Raw genomic sequence first — 17659 nt, 5'->3', positions numbered from 1 at the left:
CACCAATACTATTAGGTTGACTTGGCATCACGTGTGCATTATGTAATCAATTTACTTGAACAGAGAAGCGTAGAGACGGCTGATCAAAGTTGAATTTGTCAAGCTCAAGAGGCTGTTTAAAGGCTAACGATCTCTGTAGAGAAGCATTCAAAAGCTTTTGAGTGCTGATAGAACTCAACCTAACTAGCGCACCCTTCTTAGACCCTTTTTGGACCCTGCACATATCTAATAAGAGGTAACGTTTATAGTGAAATAGCCAAAGCAGTACAGTAAATGTGACTGATAATAAACACAGATTATAAATGACTGTGTGTGTGTATGTGGATATTGTTGGTAAATTTCAATGCATGCTAGACTAGATTGATTCACAGTGGTGGTGGTGTGAGTGGTGTGAGAAGCATTCGGTTATGTCTTCAACTGAGTGTAAATGAAGTCGTACATTCTTGAGTGCATCGTTTGTGCACACGCGTACTGTATGTGTATGTATGTGCGGTAACTAGATAAGGTTAAAGGGCATGCCCAGGGGCAATTGGTATACAAGTACTAATTAATTGTAGGTATGTATAACATAGCCGAATAAAAGTAGTATGAATGATTTTTGTCGTTAACTTTTCCAATTGTTGTCTCTTCCCACAGAGGTGACCCTTGCAGGTCTGTGTTGTGATACCTTCATTTGATCTACGTTTCTAGATCCTCTGTGTGTGCAACCGATACGAGTGTTTCCTCGGTCTGTGCGATAGTTTACCCTCTGAGTGCCCCCCCCCCCCCCCCTTCCTGACAATCTATCCGGCACTGTTGCTCTTCAGTTTCACTATGAATATTGGCACTAATGACAGGGACCACCCCATCTCCAGCCCCATCAACACACCCTCTCCCAGACACTCTCCCCATGGTGGCCCTGACAGACAGGTATGAGCATACAAACAGAATATTGTGGGCTATGAATATTGTTGACTACGTCTGACTTTAATGTTATCGTGAGAGTTTAGACTGTTGAACAGAATAAAGTAGCTCTGAGTTATGCACGCCCACACCACTGTAGTAGTGGCCTGAGGTGCTAGTGTGATAAGTGCCCTTTATCACGCCCACCTCCCACACCATGTAGTAGTGGCCTGAGGTGCTAGTGTGATAAGTGCCTTTTATCACGCCCACCTCCACACACCACCATTGTAGTAGTGGCCTGCGTAGTGTGATAAAAGGCACTTATCACGCCCACCTCCACACATAGTAGTGGCCTGTGGTGCTAGTGTGATAAGGGCCTTTATCACACTAGCACCACACCACCCACTCACTCTCCACTTAGATGGTCCTGGCTATCTTATAACTTCTGATCAATGAGTACTGCAATTTTGCATGATTATTGTTATATACTCACCTGTGTTGTTGGTGGTTACCCTCAGTCAGCTTTAGTACCTGTATGTTGAAGGCTACATTCCTATTGTGTCAGTAGGCCCACTACTACTACTATGGGTTGGAATCCTAAAAAAAGTGATGTGATGATGAGTTCCAAACCAGATGGCTTTGCTTATGGCTTTGCTTAGCAACTCAGATGCTATCACAAAGCATAATTATACCCTCACCTTTGGCTACAATAGTTGATTAATGTGTGTAATTGTTTTCCTTTACCTTCTTGCCTGATAAAGTTGTCTAGCCTTAAACCCCTAATTAAGTTAATACCCTATAAAGATATGTGTATCAATGTGGAGTTATGCTCTTTCCTTGTAATCTGGGTGTTGTATTGTTAATGGTGTATTGTAAACTTTGTGAGAAAAAGTGTTAAAAGAGCAAGATTTGTGGGTGGGAAGGCAATTGATACTGGTGTGTTGAGAGGATGTTCCTTTAACCCTTTCCTTGAATTAGTTATCAAGAGTTTCCTGTCCCAGTATATATATATACTGCTTCTCATTGTGAGGTTACATGCAGGCTAGCTTCTTGTGTAGGGGGGGGGGGGGGGCTTTGTCATGTTTCTGAATTGCAGCTTCTTAAATTTGCAGCTTTGGCACACAACTTTGAAATGGCCCTAGAATCAACCACAGTGTGTACATTGGTAACTTGAGAGCTGGCTTAGGAATTGTATTATTAACTAACTCTGGTGGATTGGAACTCTTGGATTTATGTTGATGCATGCTTCAGATGTCACATTCACCCTACTGTTGTGTAGCTAGCTATAAAGCCTATCAACCTGGTTGTCAAGGAAGCGAGCTAGCCCACTCATTCACTGTTTCCTAATATTCAGCTTTTGTAGAGGAAACCAATGTTTACAAACTACACACTGCTAAGACTATCAGAATATCCTGTTGGGTCCCTTGAAATTAGAGTCTGGCATATGGAGGCCTTGGTTTGACTATTTAGCCCAATTGTTAGAAGTTTTTGACTTAGACATCCTTCTATAAAGGGACTTTGTCTAATGGAAAATAATTTTGACATTTCTGACTTTTATTAAACAGTCAGCATAGTCACGATGCTATATATTTAAATCACATGTTTGTTAAGTATACAAGGCCTGCATTGTCTATGTACAGTATCTTTGTGCAAACACGTTGCGGCTGATAATGCATGCAGGCTCGCATGATGGAGCACGTACGTATGACTGTGGCCAGTCTCCACAGTGGCCAGTCTCCACTGTGGCCAGTCTCCACTGTGGCCAGTCTCCACAGTGGCCGGTTAGGGTGGATTGGATTAGCACAGGCTACATTCTGTGTAGGCCTAGTGACTAAATTGAAACTGTTTAGATGAAAGTACAAGGTGTATGTACACTGTTGGTTCTTCTTTTGGCTATTCTTTAGCAATTTTTGTGTATATTCTACAGTGTTGTGTGCTATATACCAGTAGGTGTACATACACGGAATACATATGTTACGTACACCCACAGGACTCTTATGAGCTGGGACACAGGACCAACTTCTCCCCATCTCACAGTCCCCTCAGCCCTCAGTGTTTGGAGAGGCCGTTTGATGAGCGCTCCCACAACAGACGTCCCTCAGACGAGGCCACGATGATCCTACGAAAAATCTCCTCCTCTGGAAACTGTGGGGTGAGCCCGTTCACCATGTTTGGCAACTCCCTGGGTGTGAATCTCCCCGAGAACAAGACCCACTCCCTTCCCCCTGGGTTCATGCCCATGGAGAGCTCTTCCTACCAGGACTTTATGGACATTCCTAGGATGACCCAACACAACACTCTGGGTAGGTATACCGTATAGCTGGTATATTTTGAGAGTATAAATGTTCGTGGTTTTCGCTGATCAAGCATCTACCGCGAACATTTATACCCACGAATTTAATATCACAAGGCTGCTATTCCGTGAAAATTAAATCAGCAAAAACTTTCTAATGGTCATTCTGCAAAAGTTTATATCTTCGCCGCTATACGGTACTATAGAAGATCTCTCAAACTTTAAGGACAGTAACAACTAGTCGCTTTGCTCGTAGCTCATGCGCACTGTACTAGAGCAGATTCTGACTGTACGCAGGTTGACCCGCTCAGCAAACCCCGTACTAACTGTCTCTGTCTGTTCTTGCTCAGGTCTTGGTGAGACTGGACGTATGCTGTCAGCAGCCTTTAGTGATTCCTACCTGCCCTCAGTGGGTATGTCCAACGACCCTCTAGGCAACCTTGCCATGGGAGGGGGTGGCTTGGAGGACCAACGTTTACTCTCCCCCGAGGACGGTCTCATGCCTCCACTCACAGGACAGATGCGTCATCCCTCTGCCCCCCATCTGGCCTCTATTCTCTCTGGCTCTGCCTCTCTTGACAGGGGAGGACCTGGGGACACACTCACTGCTGCTGAAGAAGAGGTGAAGAAAGAGCTGCTTGTGTTGAGTGTGATGTATACGTACAAACCAGGCATTCAATAAGTTCCCTATTAACAATTATAGTCTGCATTATGTCTTGGTACCTATCAACCAGCAGCTGCTCTGACAGTCTTGTGTCCTCTTCTCATCCTAACCAGTACTTGCTAATCACAGATTCCCATGCGTAAACGCAGCTGGTCGATGCCTGCCAACGCTCACCTCCGCATCATGGCCCCACAGATCAGCATCTCCAGCCCCGATGACCCCATCGCTGCTATGTGTGAGTGGACAGTTATAGTAGCTACATGTAGAGCAGCTGTATTGTGTGTTTGTGCGAAACTGAATGTCTTGGTAGCATGCATGTGTAATATTTCACACTGTAAAAGTATTAAAAATGGTGTTTAATTAGTATATACTAGTGCAAGGTTGGAATTTAGCAGTTTATACAATAGACCAATTAATTGTATTTATAGCCCTCCTTACGCCTCCCTAGCTGGCTTCAGTGTGTCTGGAGAGTACTTGTGAGATAATAGAAGTCCCTATTGTGTGAGCTTGTGGCTTGTAGGGGGCAATATTCTTGATTCCAATCTCACTAGGCCAAGAGTCTATAGTAGCTCTCCAGTGCACTGAGGTAGCCAAGGCAAGGCATGGCAGGGCGCTCACTGTAGCCCAGTGGCAATCATTGCATGCTATGGGTTTGATTTTATGTGTTAGATTGATGTTTCAAGTGTGGTGATGTTGTAAGTGTGGTGATATTATTGTTTCTCTCTAGCTTCTATAGTATTCCGGTTTGTGGGAAATATGCAGTGTACTGTTAAACCTGCCTGTCTTGTACTACATGGTTGCTCTTCAAGTGTAGCACTGTTCTGTGGTAGCTCATTTGAGAGTGGCTGTTGTTTCATTACAACTGTGTTTGCAATCTCTCACCAAGTATTGTAGTAGCTAAGTGAATAAGTACCTCATCAAAGAGTCTGAGCAGGTGGCACTCAAGTATTATTCAGTAACACAAAGAAAAAAGAAATGTTATGTTGCATATTCTACATAGTAATATAGTTATCCCAATAATTTATTGTGCTCACTTGCTTGTTATCTGTTTATGTCTGCCCGATAATCATAAAAGCCTGGGGGTCAGTAGGACTAAACCAATAAAACACTGCACTTCCTGGAACAGGGAAAGGGGTGGTTTCCTGTGTGTCTTCCTGCCGTCCTCTTCAGTTGTTAGGTTTGCTGTGTGGGTGTATGTACCAACGTGTATGTATGGGTACATTATTCTAGCGAGTCTAGATATCTAGGGTAGACCTAATCACCACATCCTCTGGTGTCTTCCTGTCTGTTTACTTATAAAGCCAGTGTGTTTCTATTGGAACAGTTTTGTTCGATTCAAAATTGTGTCTCTAGCCAACTTGCCGTTCCAGTTGTGAAGATTGTGTGCTTTACTTAGATAAGGTGAGAATTCGTTTTGGCATTAATAGATGAAATATCGTATCCTTTGAGAAAATGATATGTAGCGCGTTTTACCTTTACATTGGTCAGTAGTGAGGGTCGTCCCATCCTTTTGGTATGTTAGGGCAGCGGGCACGCTGGGGTTCCCCGATAAGGGTAACGTGGTTTCGTGTTGGTCTATTAAGTTTCGGGGAGCCTGGACTCTAGTCTGAGCACTCTGTAGCTTCCTACTTTCACCTTGAGTTTAGGTACAGTTCACATTCACATTAATTTGTATGTGCATGCGGCAAGTGATGTGGTGATGACCTGCACTCTGTACTTGACCTTAGGTACATTGCACCTTCCATCTTTATTATACCATTAGTGCACCAGTATTATGCTATATGTATGTACATGATGTGTGTTGTTATTGTCCCCTCTAGCAGTTAAATATTAAATATGTATGTAGCTCTGATCTCTGGTACATTGTATTAGATCGTTGATTGTGTGTTTTTAAGTGAACCATTATTTAGGGTTGGCATGACATGCGACTCGTTTATTGTTTAAGCTGTAATTATTGTTGAACAGAGCACGTCACGTCATTAGCTACTCCATGAGCTGTTGCTATGTCTTCTGTTTGTTTGTTTGTTTGTCACGGGTTCATTAAATAGTCATGCACACAAAAGTCTGACTTTTACAAAAAATTGTCTTTTTGAAAGTGGTGTGATGGACACCTGTGCTGTTGTTCCAGTCAACAGTGAAACAGTTACTCCTAATAGGGCTATAGACTCTATTGAGCTTACCCTTCCTGTGTGCTGTGTGTTGTCTAACATTGTCCCTCACCATAGATAGAAGTCTGTACTATCTATCTATGCCCTATATATAGTCAGGAATTTTAGTTTCAGCTCTTGCAACCTACAACGTTTTTTTCAGGAACGTATTTATTATAGCTATCGAATTATTAGTGAACTTGGTGACAAGCTTCTTATTAAAGGGTGTCCCCTAATAATATATTTTCTTAGATGTTAAATGGGAGATATTCAATTAATTGTACTCTTGTGTTTGTATATCCTGCAAAGGTCGTATTGCCGCCCACTCACTGTGGTTCACCATACCACGTGGCTCAGTACATGTACACACAGGAAATACTCAGGATGGTTTAACCGCAAATCAATTGTGTTAATCATATTCATAGACTGGCCTAGCTGCATTAAAACACCAGTTCTTCGGTAGAGTGATTATTATTTGCAGTAGACAGTCACAGTGCAACTATATAGCTAAGTAAGAAATGGCTCTAACTCTTAAAGAGTATTTGGATGCTCCCTTGGACTCCTACTGCACAGAGATACTCTCTGAGTGGAAGAACTTCAGCAGAATTGATATTCCTATTCATCCAAGTAGGTGTAGCATGTGTGTCCAGCAGTAGCTGCTGTGCTGTACTGTACTGTGTTTAGTTTGCTAGATGCAGTCAATACATGTACAGTTGTAGTTCTTTACTTGAGTCTTGCAAGAGCCTCAATATGCAATAGCATGTGGAGTTAGCATGCAAAGGCAACACTGACCTCATTTGGTATGGTGTGACTCGGGGCTATTGTGTCAGAGGTTGACTAGCTGTCATGTGTTGTGAGTACCACACAGGAGATAAAATAGCTGTTTAGTGAGAATGCTAACTGCGAAAAAAAAATCTTTTGGTTTCATTCTTAATTATTGTTGATGCAAGTTCTTGTGAATTTGTTATTCATTCATTTATCCTTGTCTCCCGTGCAGTTCTCGATCGTCCTCCTGAAACCATTGGAGAGCCTACCATTGGAGGCAACACCTTCAGTGAGCAACTTGGAAGAAATCTGGAGGTCAGCAAGTGCCTTCAAGAAGCTCAACTCCCAGCTGGTGAGTATCATTGCATATTGATAATTATGTGAGTTCATGTGACTGGTACATAACATATGTTGTAATTGGCATGCTCTGTGATTATTCCGGCCAACATCCTTTATATTTGGCCTGGTTCTAAGCCTCTGGCTTTATTTGGTGTACCAATACTGAGGGAGTTAATAAGTGGTATTTAATTGATGGTTTATCAACATTAGCAAAGCCCCTCTTAGGGCAACCAGTCAACACACTTAGGGCTCTTTGTCTTGTAAGGTATCTATTTGCTCCCCAGTTCCTTCCTTTCATCTGACCCTTGCTGCCTGGGCAATGTGAACAGATGGCTAAGTGGCCTGTTATGGTTTCTGGGTGCTGAGAAAAACCATGTGTCTCATTAGGTCTCTTTATCAGAAACACACACTTAAAAGAATTCCAGGCCCTCACTGTTATTTCTTTGACATTGTCCGTGTTTGCATATATTTAGACTTCCCAAAGGTATAAGGTGATTTATCTGTGTATACAAAGTTCAAGGATCAGTACACATAATATTACATCACTTCTCTTTGCCTTTCATTGCCAACCTTGAAAGTCATGATAATTATTTGTATGTACAGATCCCACCACTTGGACTGAAGAGCACGTGAGGTGTTGGGCCGAGTGGACAGTCAAAGAGTTTGGTCTCTCTTCTGTGGATCTGCAGAAGTTTAGTCGTGTCAACGGTCAGTTCCTCTGCTTCCACTATCGGTTCCTGGAGGCAGCTTTCATTAAAGAGCACGGCAACAAATTGAGCGAGTTTCTCGAGAGGATTAAAGCAGTAGCTCCTCACCGTAAGTAATGTTACACTAATTCCCTCGAAGTTAGTTTTATGGGCTATGCGTTGCCTGAGCAGGCACTCGTTACATGCTCGTTAGGCTTCTAGCCACATGAATTTGACCAGTGTACAGCACTTGTGAAGCTCCATGTATATTACAGTTACTGATTATTATGTATTTCCTCCTGTCCCCAGGTCCAGCTTTCCACTCCTCTGAGCCTTTGTTCCCCCACGAGTTTGAATATTCTCTGAGCTCGATGATCAGCAACAATCACCATCTCACTAGCCCTCCCCACGGCCATGCTCCAGCCATCACCATTCAAGGCACGCTCTCGAGTGCACACAACTTCATCCCCACCACTTCCCAAGCAATGTCTGCCAATGGTGCTCTCTTGTTCCCCCCACCTCCTCCATACCGTCCCAATAGCCCAGCTCTATCGGACCGTTCCACCCCCTACTCATCCCCCGTGGGATCTCCAATGCCCTCTCCTGGTGCGTCTCCTTTCTACAGCCCCAATGCCTCCCCCTGCCCCAGCCCCTCCCCTCCAATGAGACCTCACAATCCGTCTGGATCAGGGCCCATTCAGCTGTGGCAGTTCCTGCTCGAGTTGCTCACCGATCGTGACTGTCAGAATTGCATTGCATGGACCGGTCGAGAGTGGGAGTTCAAGCTGATTGACCCTGAAGAAGTGGCCCGCCGATGGGGCTCGAGGAAGAACAAACCAAAGATGAATTACGAGAAGCTCTCCCGCGGCTTGAGGTATTACTATGACAAGAACATCATCCACAAAGTCCCCGGGAAGCGTTATGTTTATCGGTTTGTGTGTGACCTGGAGAGTATGCTGGGCATGTCCTTCACAGAATTGCAGCATCAACTAAAGGGAGAGCCCAGTGACAGCCGACCAATCAGGATCGAACGGCATCCGTACCCATCACAAGCTCTTCTCTCACAAGCAGCCAACTTTGGTGCCGACTTGCAAAGCCTGAGTCTGAATTCGGCAAACTCGATTCCGTCTCCTCTTCCTTCTCCTTACTCCGTTTCTCCTGGTCTCTCTGGGTCTCCAGTGGCACATTATGGAGCCTACTTGCCAGAGTTTCCCAATTAAATACTAAACTTTCTAGCAGGCAGGTCATTATTGAGAAGAAATTTACTAAATTGTTATGACATTGTAGACCAAGACATATGTTTTGTCTGATATATGTTACTTAGAAATGTTGCCCTCACCATACACCAAGTTATACAGTTGTTTTGTAATCACTGATTCTATGCTTTTTCCTTTTTGTGTAAATATAGTGTACAAATGCATCAATCACATTGTTGTTGTCATAAATAATTCTAAAAAAAGTTAGTGAATTAATAATAATAATAATTGGCAATGATCGCTTATGAGCACATAAAATTAAATTCTAGTTATTGTTTCTGGTAATGGTCGTCGTTGAATTATGATCTATGACGTTGATGACCTCACGTGCCGTCTTCCTCAACTGAAGGAAGTAAACAGATAGGTAGGAGGAAGTGTCTTTGATTTTGAAGTGTTCTATGGCGGTAGGCCACTAAATCTACTTAGAAAACCCAAGCGACATCAAGCATTAGACTATCAATTGATCGTGCATAAAAAGAAGAGAAAATCTGTAGAGAATTTACACTTTATTTTCAAATCACACTCGTCTGGATCTAGTTCTCTAACCTACTTGAATATATCCAAGTCATCTCAGCTCGCCAAGATATCCTTATTGAAGGTTTAATCTCACTATGGAGGGAGCAACTAAAGAGTCTAAACCTAGCGATACCTCTCAGTCTGTGATCGGTGAAGGAAGTGGCGATCAAGACCAAGGCATGGGTGAGTCAAACAGTGTAGCTTCCTTGAACACCGACAACAACTAGCCACAGCCTAGAGCGACAAAAATGTTACAATAACCGGTTCACAGTTCTTAGGGCCAAGGCTTGAGCTGTTAGTAAGAGAGTCTGTAAAGATATTTTAAACAAGAGATGGTCTAGTTTTCCTGTGGCCATTTCCATTGATTTCCTGTAAGTGCAAATAATCCATATTCTGTATGCCATTTTGTTATAATTATTAAACTTCCTACACAGTATTTTGACAAAAAGTGGAACAGTTGTTGCAGTACTAACTGAGCCTTGCTAGCTAGCTAGAGTCGTACAGTAGTCGATTGTACATGTACATGTATATGTACAGTGTACGTGTACAGTTTGTGTACCTATTTAAAGCACACTCCCCTACAGACATTACACCGGAGAACGTCGCGTTTCTCACGCTCAAATCGGAGTCGACGGGTGAAGATGGCGATGGTGGTCAGGCATTGAGCCCCGTACCCACCCTAGAGAGCGTAGTGAGCTTGGTCACTGCCAACACCACAGACGTTACTGTGGCAGCATTAGCAGCTGTGCAAGCTGCTGCTGAGTCATCAATTAAAAGTGAGTTGTACGTTTTGTTTATGTTGACACGCTTGCTATCTCATATGTACAATAGTAGCATGTTTGGTTTCACATTAGTTTTGGTTTCAGAATTAATTATCGGTTGTTTGTTGGGTGTTTTCTTTCTAACCTTTTCAATGTGTGCAGATTCTGAGGCTGGTAAGGATGGGACTGGTGCAACAACTCCAGGCAGCTCTTCAGCAGCTGCGGCTACGGCTCTATTCCCTTGTCTAGTCTACTATCCTGGCTCCAACAACTACAGCTTGATATGGGTACCCATGGATGGGTCCAACCCCGCCACTACTCAGCCGGGGGGAGCAGCTATCTCCAGTCTATTGTCAGCAGGAGTATCACAGGTACACTGAGCGTGTGTGTGTGTGTGTGTGTGTGTGTGTGTGTGTGTGTTTAACACTCCTTGTAAGCAGTTAACATCAAGTACACGCTGTTGAATGGATAAACTTAATGCCAGGACTGAAATATTTATCATTTATGCTAGGAATTTGTGTTCACTTACCGTCCATTTACAACTACACTTGTTCTTCGTTGCTATGGTAGCTTGGTAATAGATGATTGTCAAGGGCCCCCCGATATCATTATCTACTACAAGGCGTATCTAACGCCCACTGACAGTTGTTATAATTAAACATACATTACCTATCCCTCGGGTCCCACTCCTTCCAGGCTATGGCTCAGAGCAATCCATCCATCAGCCAGGCCGTTAGTCAGGCCGTTACTCAGGCTGTTGTCAGTGCTGAAACAGTTCCCGCTGGTGTGACCTCCCCAACATCTACCACGTTCACTGCGGCCGCACAACAGAACTACCTTCAACTGTTACAGCAGATGGTACAACTACAGCAACTGCAACAAAGTGAGTATTCATAGTTTGAGACTTTGATGGTAGGGAGTACAGAATTCGGCAGTCGTATGTAATTTATATCAATATTCAGTTGAAGAACCAAAGGTCTTAATTGTGTATGTATGTATGTACGCGACCCAGCGTTAAATAAAGCAAATTTGAATGGCCATAACTTTAGTTCCGTTGGTCCATGCAATCAGATTCATTCGTTGATTTTCAGAGAAAGGTCTTTCAGACAATGTATTAAAATTGTCTTTTCCCAAAAATAAGAAAGTATGGCCCGTTTCAAATTTGAGATTTGAGCATACCACCTGAATGGGCTCCTTCTAAAGTTTAAAAAATCGTTGATATTGGACCACCATAACTCTAGTTAAAGAGCAGACTTTAGTACATGTACTTGAAAACAAAAGAATTCTAAAGACTTGGCTACTGAGTTGGGTTTGATGTCTGGCTACTGAGTTGGGTTTGATGTCTGGCTACTGAGTTGGGTTTGATGTCTGCAATAATGTTTTAACTGTATACCCCATCACAGCCACCTCTGGTGAGACGACCTCAGCTGGGACAGTGACGGGGGCCCAGAGCACATCAGGTGATGTCCTCACCACCAACACTGTGGTCACACCCTCACTGACACAACCCCTCCTGGCCGACAAGCTCATGTGGTCACCCTCCACCCCTGTGCACACAATGGTAGACAACACACAGTCTTCTGTCGGTGAGTGTTGGGGTTGTTTAAACTCAACTCTCTGTACTGCTGGCCTGTTGCTATGAGGATAGTAGGTCTTGAACCTTCCATTCCTCTAACCTAGCTAACTCTTTTGTATAGGCTAGGATTTGCCTGAGCAGGCAAAGATTATGTGAATAAGTTGTGTTCATGTATCTAAGACAGTACATAATTATATACACGTGTACTGTACATGTACTGTATACATATAGGATACATTAATTGTTCTTTTGTTCCCACCCTCTAGAGATCATATTGCTTTTGTGATGAAAGTATGAAATTTCATACCTAAAACTCTAATTATTCTCACACTTTTTTTCCCTTTAGCTGTGACGTCCTCCCCACAAGTTGAGTTCAGCACTGGCTCACAGATCCAGCTCTGGCAGTTCTTATTAGAGCTCCTCACCGACCGAGAAAGTCAGTCGTGCATAAAATGGACGAACAAGGCCGATTGGGAATTCAAAATCATCGACCCTCCAGAGGTGGCGCGTAGGTGGGGCGATAGGAAGAACAAACCCACCATGAACTACGAGAAACTATCGCGTGGATTGAGATACTATTATGACAAGAACATTATCAAGAAGGTCCCCAACCAGAGATACGTGTACACGTTTGTGTGTGATCTTGAGTCATTATTGGGACTATCGTTCTCCGAGCTGCAGAAGGCACTGGCCTCCGGGACAGAGCATGGTACGGCAATCACTATTGAGAAGAAACTGAACTCTACCAAGAAAGTAGTCATAACTGAACCATAGTTTTCTTTCATACTGTTTCAGTCTATAAAGGTTTTAGGGCAACAGCACTTCACTAGTTTAGTGTACTGTACCATTACAACATTATAATAATATCCATGCGCATCATGCACTCCATTCTTTCTTTGTACTGTTAGTTTCATACTTTTTGTTAAACATTTGCTCAATTTCCCCACAGTTGACATTTCATTTTTACAAATAATTATAATTATGAAGCCAACAAAAATCAACTGAAATAAATATGAGAATAAATATTACAAGGTGTTGAGTATAGAATGAGCAAACATTAAAAGGGCTAACGGGGGTAGAATTTCTATAGAATAAGTTAGTCTAGTTTCACAATAGGGGAAACAGGTGTAATATCTCCAGTAGAACTTGTTATGGGAGGATCCCTAGGAGGTGTAATATCTCCAGTAGAACTTGCTATGGGAGGATCCCTAGGGCAATAATGCTCATTGACATGCCCTGAGGCTATGGCAGCCACTCCCTCTTGTTTGGTGGTGGAGGACTTGAAGTACTCTTTGAGAGGAGAGAAGAGGTGGCGAATCACAGGCACACTCCACGCTTTCCCCAGCAACCGTTGTCGACCGGCACGACCGAGGTTACCAACATCAGTGTAGTGCTCAGGGAAGCCAAACAATCTGAATGAAAAACAAACAAATAATAATTATAACCAATTACGAGCAATTAAGCCACACAACCACATAACTCACAGCATAGAGGGAAACAATCAACTAATAAGCATTCTACAGACAGTACTAAGTGATCTCAATTCATGCAAATACTTGCTCACTGCTACAATAGTCTCAACGCTACAATAGTCTCAACGCTACAATAGTCTCAATGCTATAATACTTACCGTTCCATCTCAGTGCACCAGAGTACGTCACCTTCTTCTTCCTCACTCCCACCCTCGAACCTCACGGGAAAGATGGCTTTCTTGGTCTGCTTGATAGAGTTCATCTTGGTGGTGATCGTACGCAGCTTTGTGAACTGGGCCACTCTGTAGCAGTTTGGCTCCAGGCAACTTTGCAGCGTGAGGCGGTCTGATGGGAGGACAGAGGTGGGCCGATTCATGCCCGGCAGATTGCCCCAGAAATAGCGAGCTCTGTGTGCAGGTGATATGTCCTTGGCATCCACCACCACTGGGTTGCTCTGCATGAGAGGACATTTTTATCTTGTGCTTACAAAATATAAATTAATGTACATGCAAAACTGAATGGGATTTTCTTACCTGCAAGAATCTGCTGATGGTTTGCTTGTCCTGAGGCTTCATGGAGACCACATTTTCAAAGAGCCAGAAGAACGGTCTCTCCTCACCAACAGCTGGCTTAACATAGTTAAGGATGCGGTAGAACTCAAAGAACAAGCGTCCAGTACCCTCTGTGTGTGCATATGACTAGCTGTTGAGAATACCTGCATTGAGGACTGTACCGTATATCCCTCTCCTGGCCGGGTTCACAACAGAGAGATCATTACAGGGGCTCCCTCCGATAACGAGATCAAATGGTCCCCATGCCTCAATCTACACGGGAAGTAAATCACACATAACCACTACAGTCAATACTAATACTACTAACTATGACTTAGTGCTGTGGCGGTAAAGTTCACTTCTCTCATAATTTGGACAAATGCCATAAATTAATTTGACTTACTTCTTTCTCTGTTATGGATGCTACATCTCCCACATGCTCAATCTCGTTGTGTTGCACCATTGACACGAATATGGCATCAGTGTCGATCTCCGAGGACACATACTTGGTCACCTCCACACCTAACTCCTTCAGCGCCACAAGGCCCGTTGCTATGCCGTCAAAGAGACCGAGCACTCTGATTGGACGCCGCTCCTCTGGGGGGATGGTTGGATGGAAAGCTGGTAGATCCTGCATGCAGAAAAATGTATGAATCAAGTACATCTTAAAAGCTGGACCATGTAAACAGGAGCTTTCTTTGAGAGCCCATGAAAGATGAATTTCAAAATGAAAAGTTGCTTTATAGTTCCTAGAGAGCTCTGTAAATTGGACACTTACATACTCCATCTCGTGATCATTCAGGAAGAGCTCTCTGAGTTTCTTGTCCCAATCCTCCCTCTTCTCGAGCAGTCCTATGTGACTGTGCTCAGGAGAACACATGTAGCACAGCCACTTCTCTGACTCTTTGACCTGCACACACGTCAGCACAACAGAAGGTACATGTAGTATATAGTGGTATAGCAGATCTATTATTATGACTTTTAACACAGTGACTACATTTACCATGTCCATTAATTAAGTAATTATAAAAATTATGAACTATCAACATGGTGCCCTTACCCTGTTGAGTTCAGCACTACCACAGAGCTTCTCCACACACATGGCACAGTACACTCTGCAGAAATACAATAATTATTATAATGACTCAATCACAAATGGAAATGTAGTCTATATACTTACTTGGAGCAGTTCTGCACATCACACATAAACACCTCCTCCCCAGCAGAGCAGATGGTGCAGTACATTTGAGAGCCGTCTTCATCGAACAGGTAGGCACTCTCCATGAAGTCGTTCTTGCACTCCACACACAACCCTCCACGAAAGAAAGGGTGGTCTGCAATGATGTTCAAGTCCCCACATCCGATGCACATGTCAGAGAGATTGGCACGTCCTTCGAGAACAGAGTGGAATCGAGCTGCAGTTACACAAGGTCAGTATACAGTACAATGAAGAATCAACATAGTACACATACATGACAATGTATAGTAACTGTTGGAATATTTACACACTCTTAACCTAAATCAAGTTTGTGCAAATTAGGTCAATTAGTTCCTGGAAATCCCATACCTGAAACAGTAGTAGCTAAAACCTCACCTCTGCTCCTCACTTGCAACATCATAACTCTCCTCTTTTTCCTGGGCATGTCATCATTGCTCCTCTCCTCATTGTTTCTGGCCTCTACTGGAACAACTTGAACGTGTATGTCCTCCTCTGGGGCTGGGAGTAGCCCCTCCTTACCGCCCGGCAAGAACCCACCATACGCCCACTCAATCATCTCCTGCTCAAGTGCAGTCAAGCGTATTGCCATTTTTTCTCCTTTTGCTCTCCCTCGTTTGCCACGGCCGCGAGGTTTTCCCTTTGCACTGTTCTCATGAGAGGAGGGTTCCTTCTGATCAGCTTTATTCTCAAGTATGGGTGCTTCAACACCCTCCTCTATAGTGGGAGGGGTCTGAGGGCTCTCTTGATGCTCTATGATGAGCTTTGGCAATGGCGAATCGTCTGACATTATCCAACGCAGCTTCTTGTCCTCAGGAGAAGAGAGGAAGGTGACCTTGCAACGTTTGGCAGCTTCCTAGAAAGTATTAATGAGGCAATGGTTAATTAATTATGCATCATAGCTGATTACCTTGACAGCAGCAAGTATAGCTTTCTTGTACGTTCCCTTGAGCTGAAGTGGTTGAAAGTACTCCTTGAACTCATGAAAGTAGCACAGTTTCTCAGCAGCAATCTGTAGAATTGAGGCGATAGAGAGTGATTATTACAAGATAAACTAACTCACTCTGGACAGCTGGGTCTCTCCAAACCATTTCACCCATGCTTGGACATTGGACTCTCCTGTTCCCTCGTCATCGCGTTCAGCACCGGGACCACCGTAACTGATAACCATCCCGGGCCACCAGCAGTATCCAGGGAGCTTGCCCCATACCATTGTGCCCACACGGAAGCTCTCTTCAAGCCATTCTCTGGTGACAGGCTGTGCAGGGGAGTCTTCTGGTACTGAGCCTGCTGAGTCATCCTGGGGTTTCTACAATTAGGTGCAGTTTTTTTTTACAACAATCAGATAAAGCAAATTTGTTAACTAGCGTGCATAAATTAGCCTAACACTATTGGCTATCCTAACCACAGTATAGTCTGAAGGTGGGGGTGACCACTAACCACACACATAATCACCTCTTCTGCTTGCTTTACTACAGCTGGAGTGGTTGCAGAAGTGATTGTATTCTCATCCCCCTCAGCTTCCTGCTGCTGCTCCACCGTGTCTTTGCTCCCTGTCACCTGCAACCTATCTTCATCTTTCAAAATAGAAGATTGACCAAAGACATCTCTTTTCAATGCTGGTACTGGTGGAGGAGAAAACAATAGCTTCCTTCCTCTAGGTCTACTTCTTTTCCTTTCAGTATCTACCTCAGCCTCTTCGCTACCAACACCTAAAAAGTGAGTCTGTTTTCGGCTTCTTGAGCTGAATCGTCGGAAGCTTTCATCAGAAAACTGGAATCCTTCATCAAAAGAATGAAGAGTTGGAGTTTCAACCGTTCGATATTTCGCCCTTTTTGACATTTTTTCAAACGGAGGTGTATTTGGTGGAGTGTGGAAAATTGGGCTGGATTCGATATCACTATCACAGGACGTTGAACTGTTTTGTTCTTCCATCATCGATTCTCTAGGTTGCTTGGGAACTGTTGTTTTCACTCTTGGATGCTTCCCAAGTTGTAAAGAGGAGTCCATTTCCGAGACATAGGGAGCATAGCTACTCATTGGGTTTGTTAGCTTCAGTATATCGACTGAAAGTGAAGCAGTAAAGAGCGGCTTCTCTTCTCCAGCTTTAAGCCTGTATACATTTTCAATTTCAAAGGTAGATCTACTGGCACAGATTATTATAAAAGACGACAGTATACAGTACTGCATGCACGAGTACTGTTAACTAAAGATGTGATGCTCAGGTATGTATGTAAAATACAAAGCTTTTTGCAGGTCACATGCATACTCACATTTGCATGTCTGTCTTGCCTTGAAATATTGATGAAAGGCAGAGAGCACACACAATGAAGATGAAAAACTACAAAAGCCAGGACATTTCCATTCAAAAGCAATGCATTCAATGAGATCTTACCTGCCTTACACCACTGCAATTATACTACTATAAAAGAAAGTAGACTTTCTCACTTTTGCAATTTCAATTTATAGCAATTATTATGCATGCTTATGCGCTTATGCAAGAGAGCTGTGGTTTTTTGTGGTGCACGGTTGCTG

General features: G+C 43.4%; 3 protein-coding genes across 3 annotated transcripts; 2 read left to right on the top strand and 1 right to left on the bottom strand.

The window, feature by feature from the left end:
- The first annotated feature begins 61 nt into the window (after positions 1 to 61).
- LOC135340635 (transcriptional regulator ERG-like) lies at positions 62 to 9224 on the top strand. Its single transcript, XM_064536957.1, has 8 exons — positions 62 to 235; positions 637 to 909; positions 2873 to 3185; positions 3526 to 3797; positions 3969 to 4074; positions 6984 to 7103; positions 7694 to 7906; positions 8086 to 9224. Exons 2-8 carry the CDS (start codon positions 814 to 816, stop codon positions 8994 to 8996), a joined length of 2031 nt encoding a protein of 676 aa, XP_064393027.1. The 5' UTR covers positions 62 to 235; positions 637 to 813; the 3' UTR covers positions 8997 to 9224.
- Positions 9225 to 9358: 134 nt separating this feature from the next.
- On the top strand, positions 9359 to 12891 carry LOC135340651 (ETV5-related protein Ets96B-like). The gene is made up of 6 exons (XM_064536978.1): positions 9359 to 9731; positions 10133 to 10324; positions 10472 to 10680; positions 11006 to 11192; positions 11713 to 11895; positions 12232 to 12891. Exons 1-6 carry the CDS (start codon positions 9644 to 9646, stop codon positions 12657 to 12659), a joined length of 1287 nt encoding a protein of 428 aa, XP_064393048.1. The 5' UTR covers positions 9359 to 9643; the 3' UTR covers positions 12660 to 12891.
- Positions 12853 to 17643, bottom strand: LOC135340625 (DNA (cytosine-5)-methyltransferase 3C-like). Its single transcript, XM_064536943.1, has 14 exons — positions 17520 to 17643; positions 17398 to 17465; positions 16580 to 17237; positions 16188 to 16433; positions 16035 to 16136; positions 15503 to 15980; positions 15089 to 15323; positions 14969 to 15023; positions 14687 to 14818; positions 14312 to 14539; positions 14091 to 14181; positions 13891 to 14039; positions 13516 to 13811; positions 12853 to 13297 (listed from the first exon to the last, which is right to left on the bottom strand). The coding sequence occupies exons 2-14, from the start codon at positions 17403 to 17405 to the stop codon at positions 12982 to 12984; spliced, it is 2994 nt and encodes a 997-aa protein (XP_064393013.1). The 5' UTR covers positions 17406 to 17465; positions 17520 to 17643; the 3' UTR covers positions 12853 to 12981.
- Positions 17644 to 17659: the final 16 nt, after the last annotated feature.

The sequence above is a fragment of the Halichondria panicea genome, chromosome 9 (assembly GCF_963675165.1).
Source record: "Halichondria panicea chromosome 9, odHalPani1.1, whole genome shotgun sequence".
Classification (NCBI taxonomy): Eukaryota; Metazoa; Porifera; class Demospongiae; order Suberitida; family Halichondriidae; genus Halichondria; species Halichondria panicea.
This window is presented reverse-complemented; position numbering and strand designations above follow the sequence as displayed.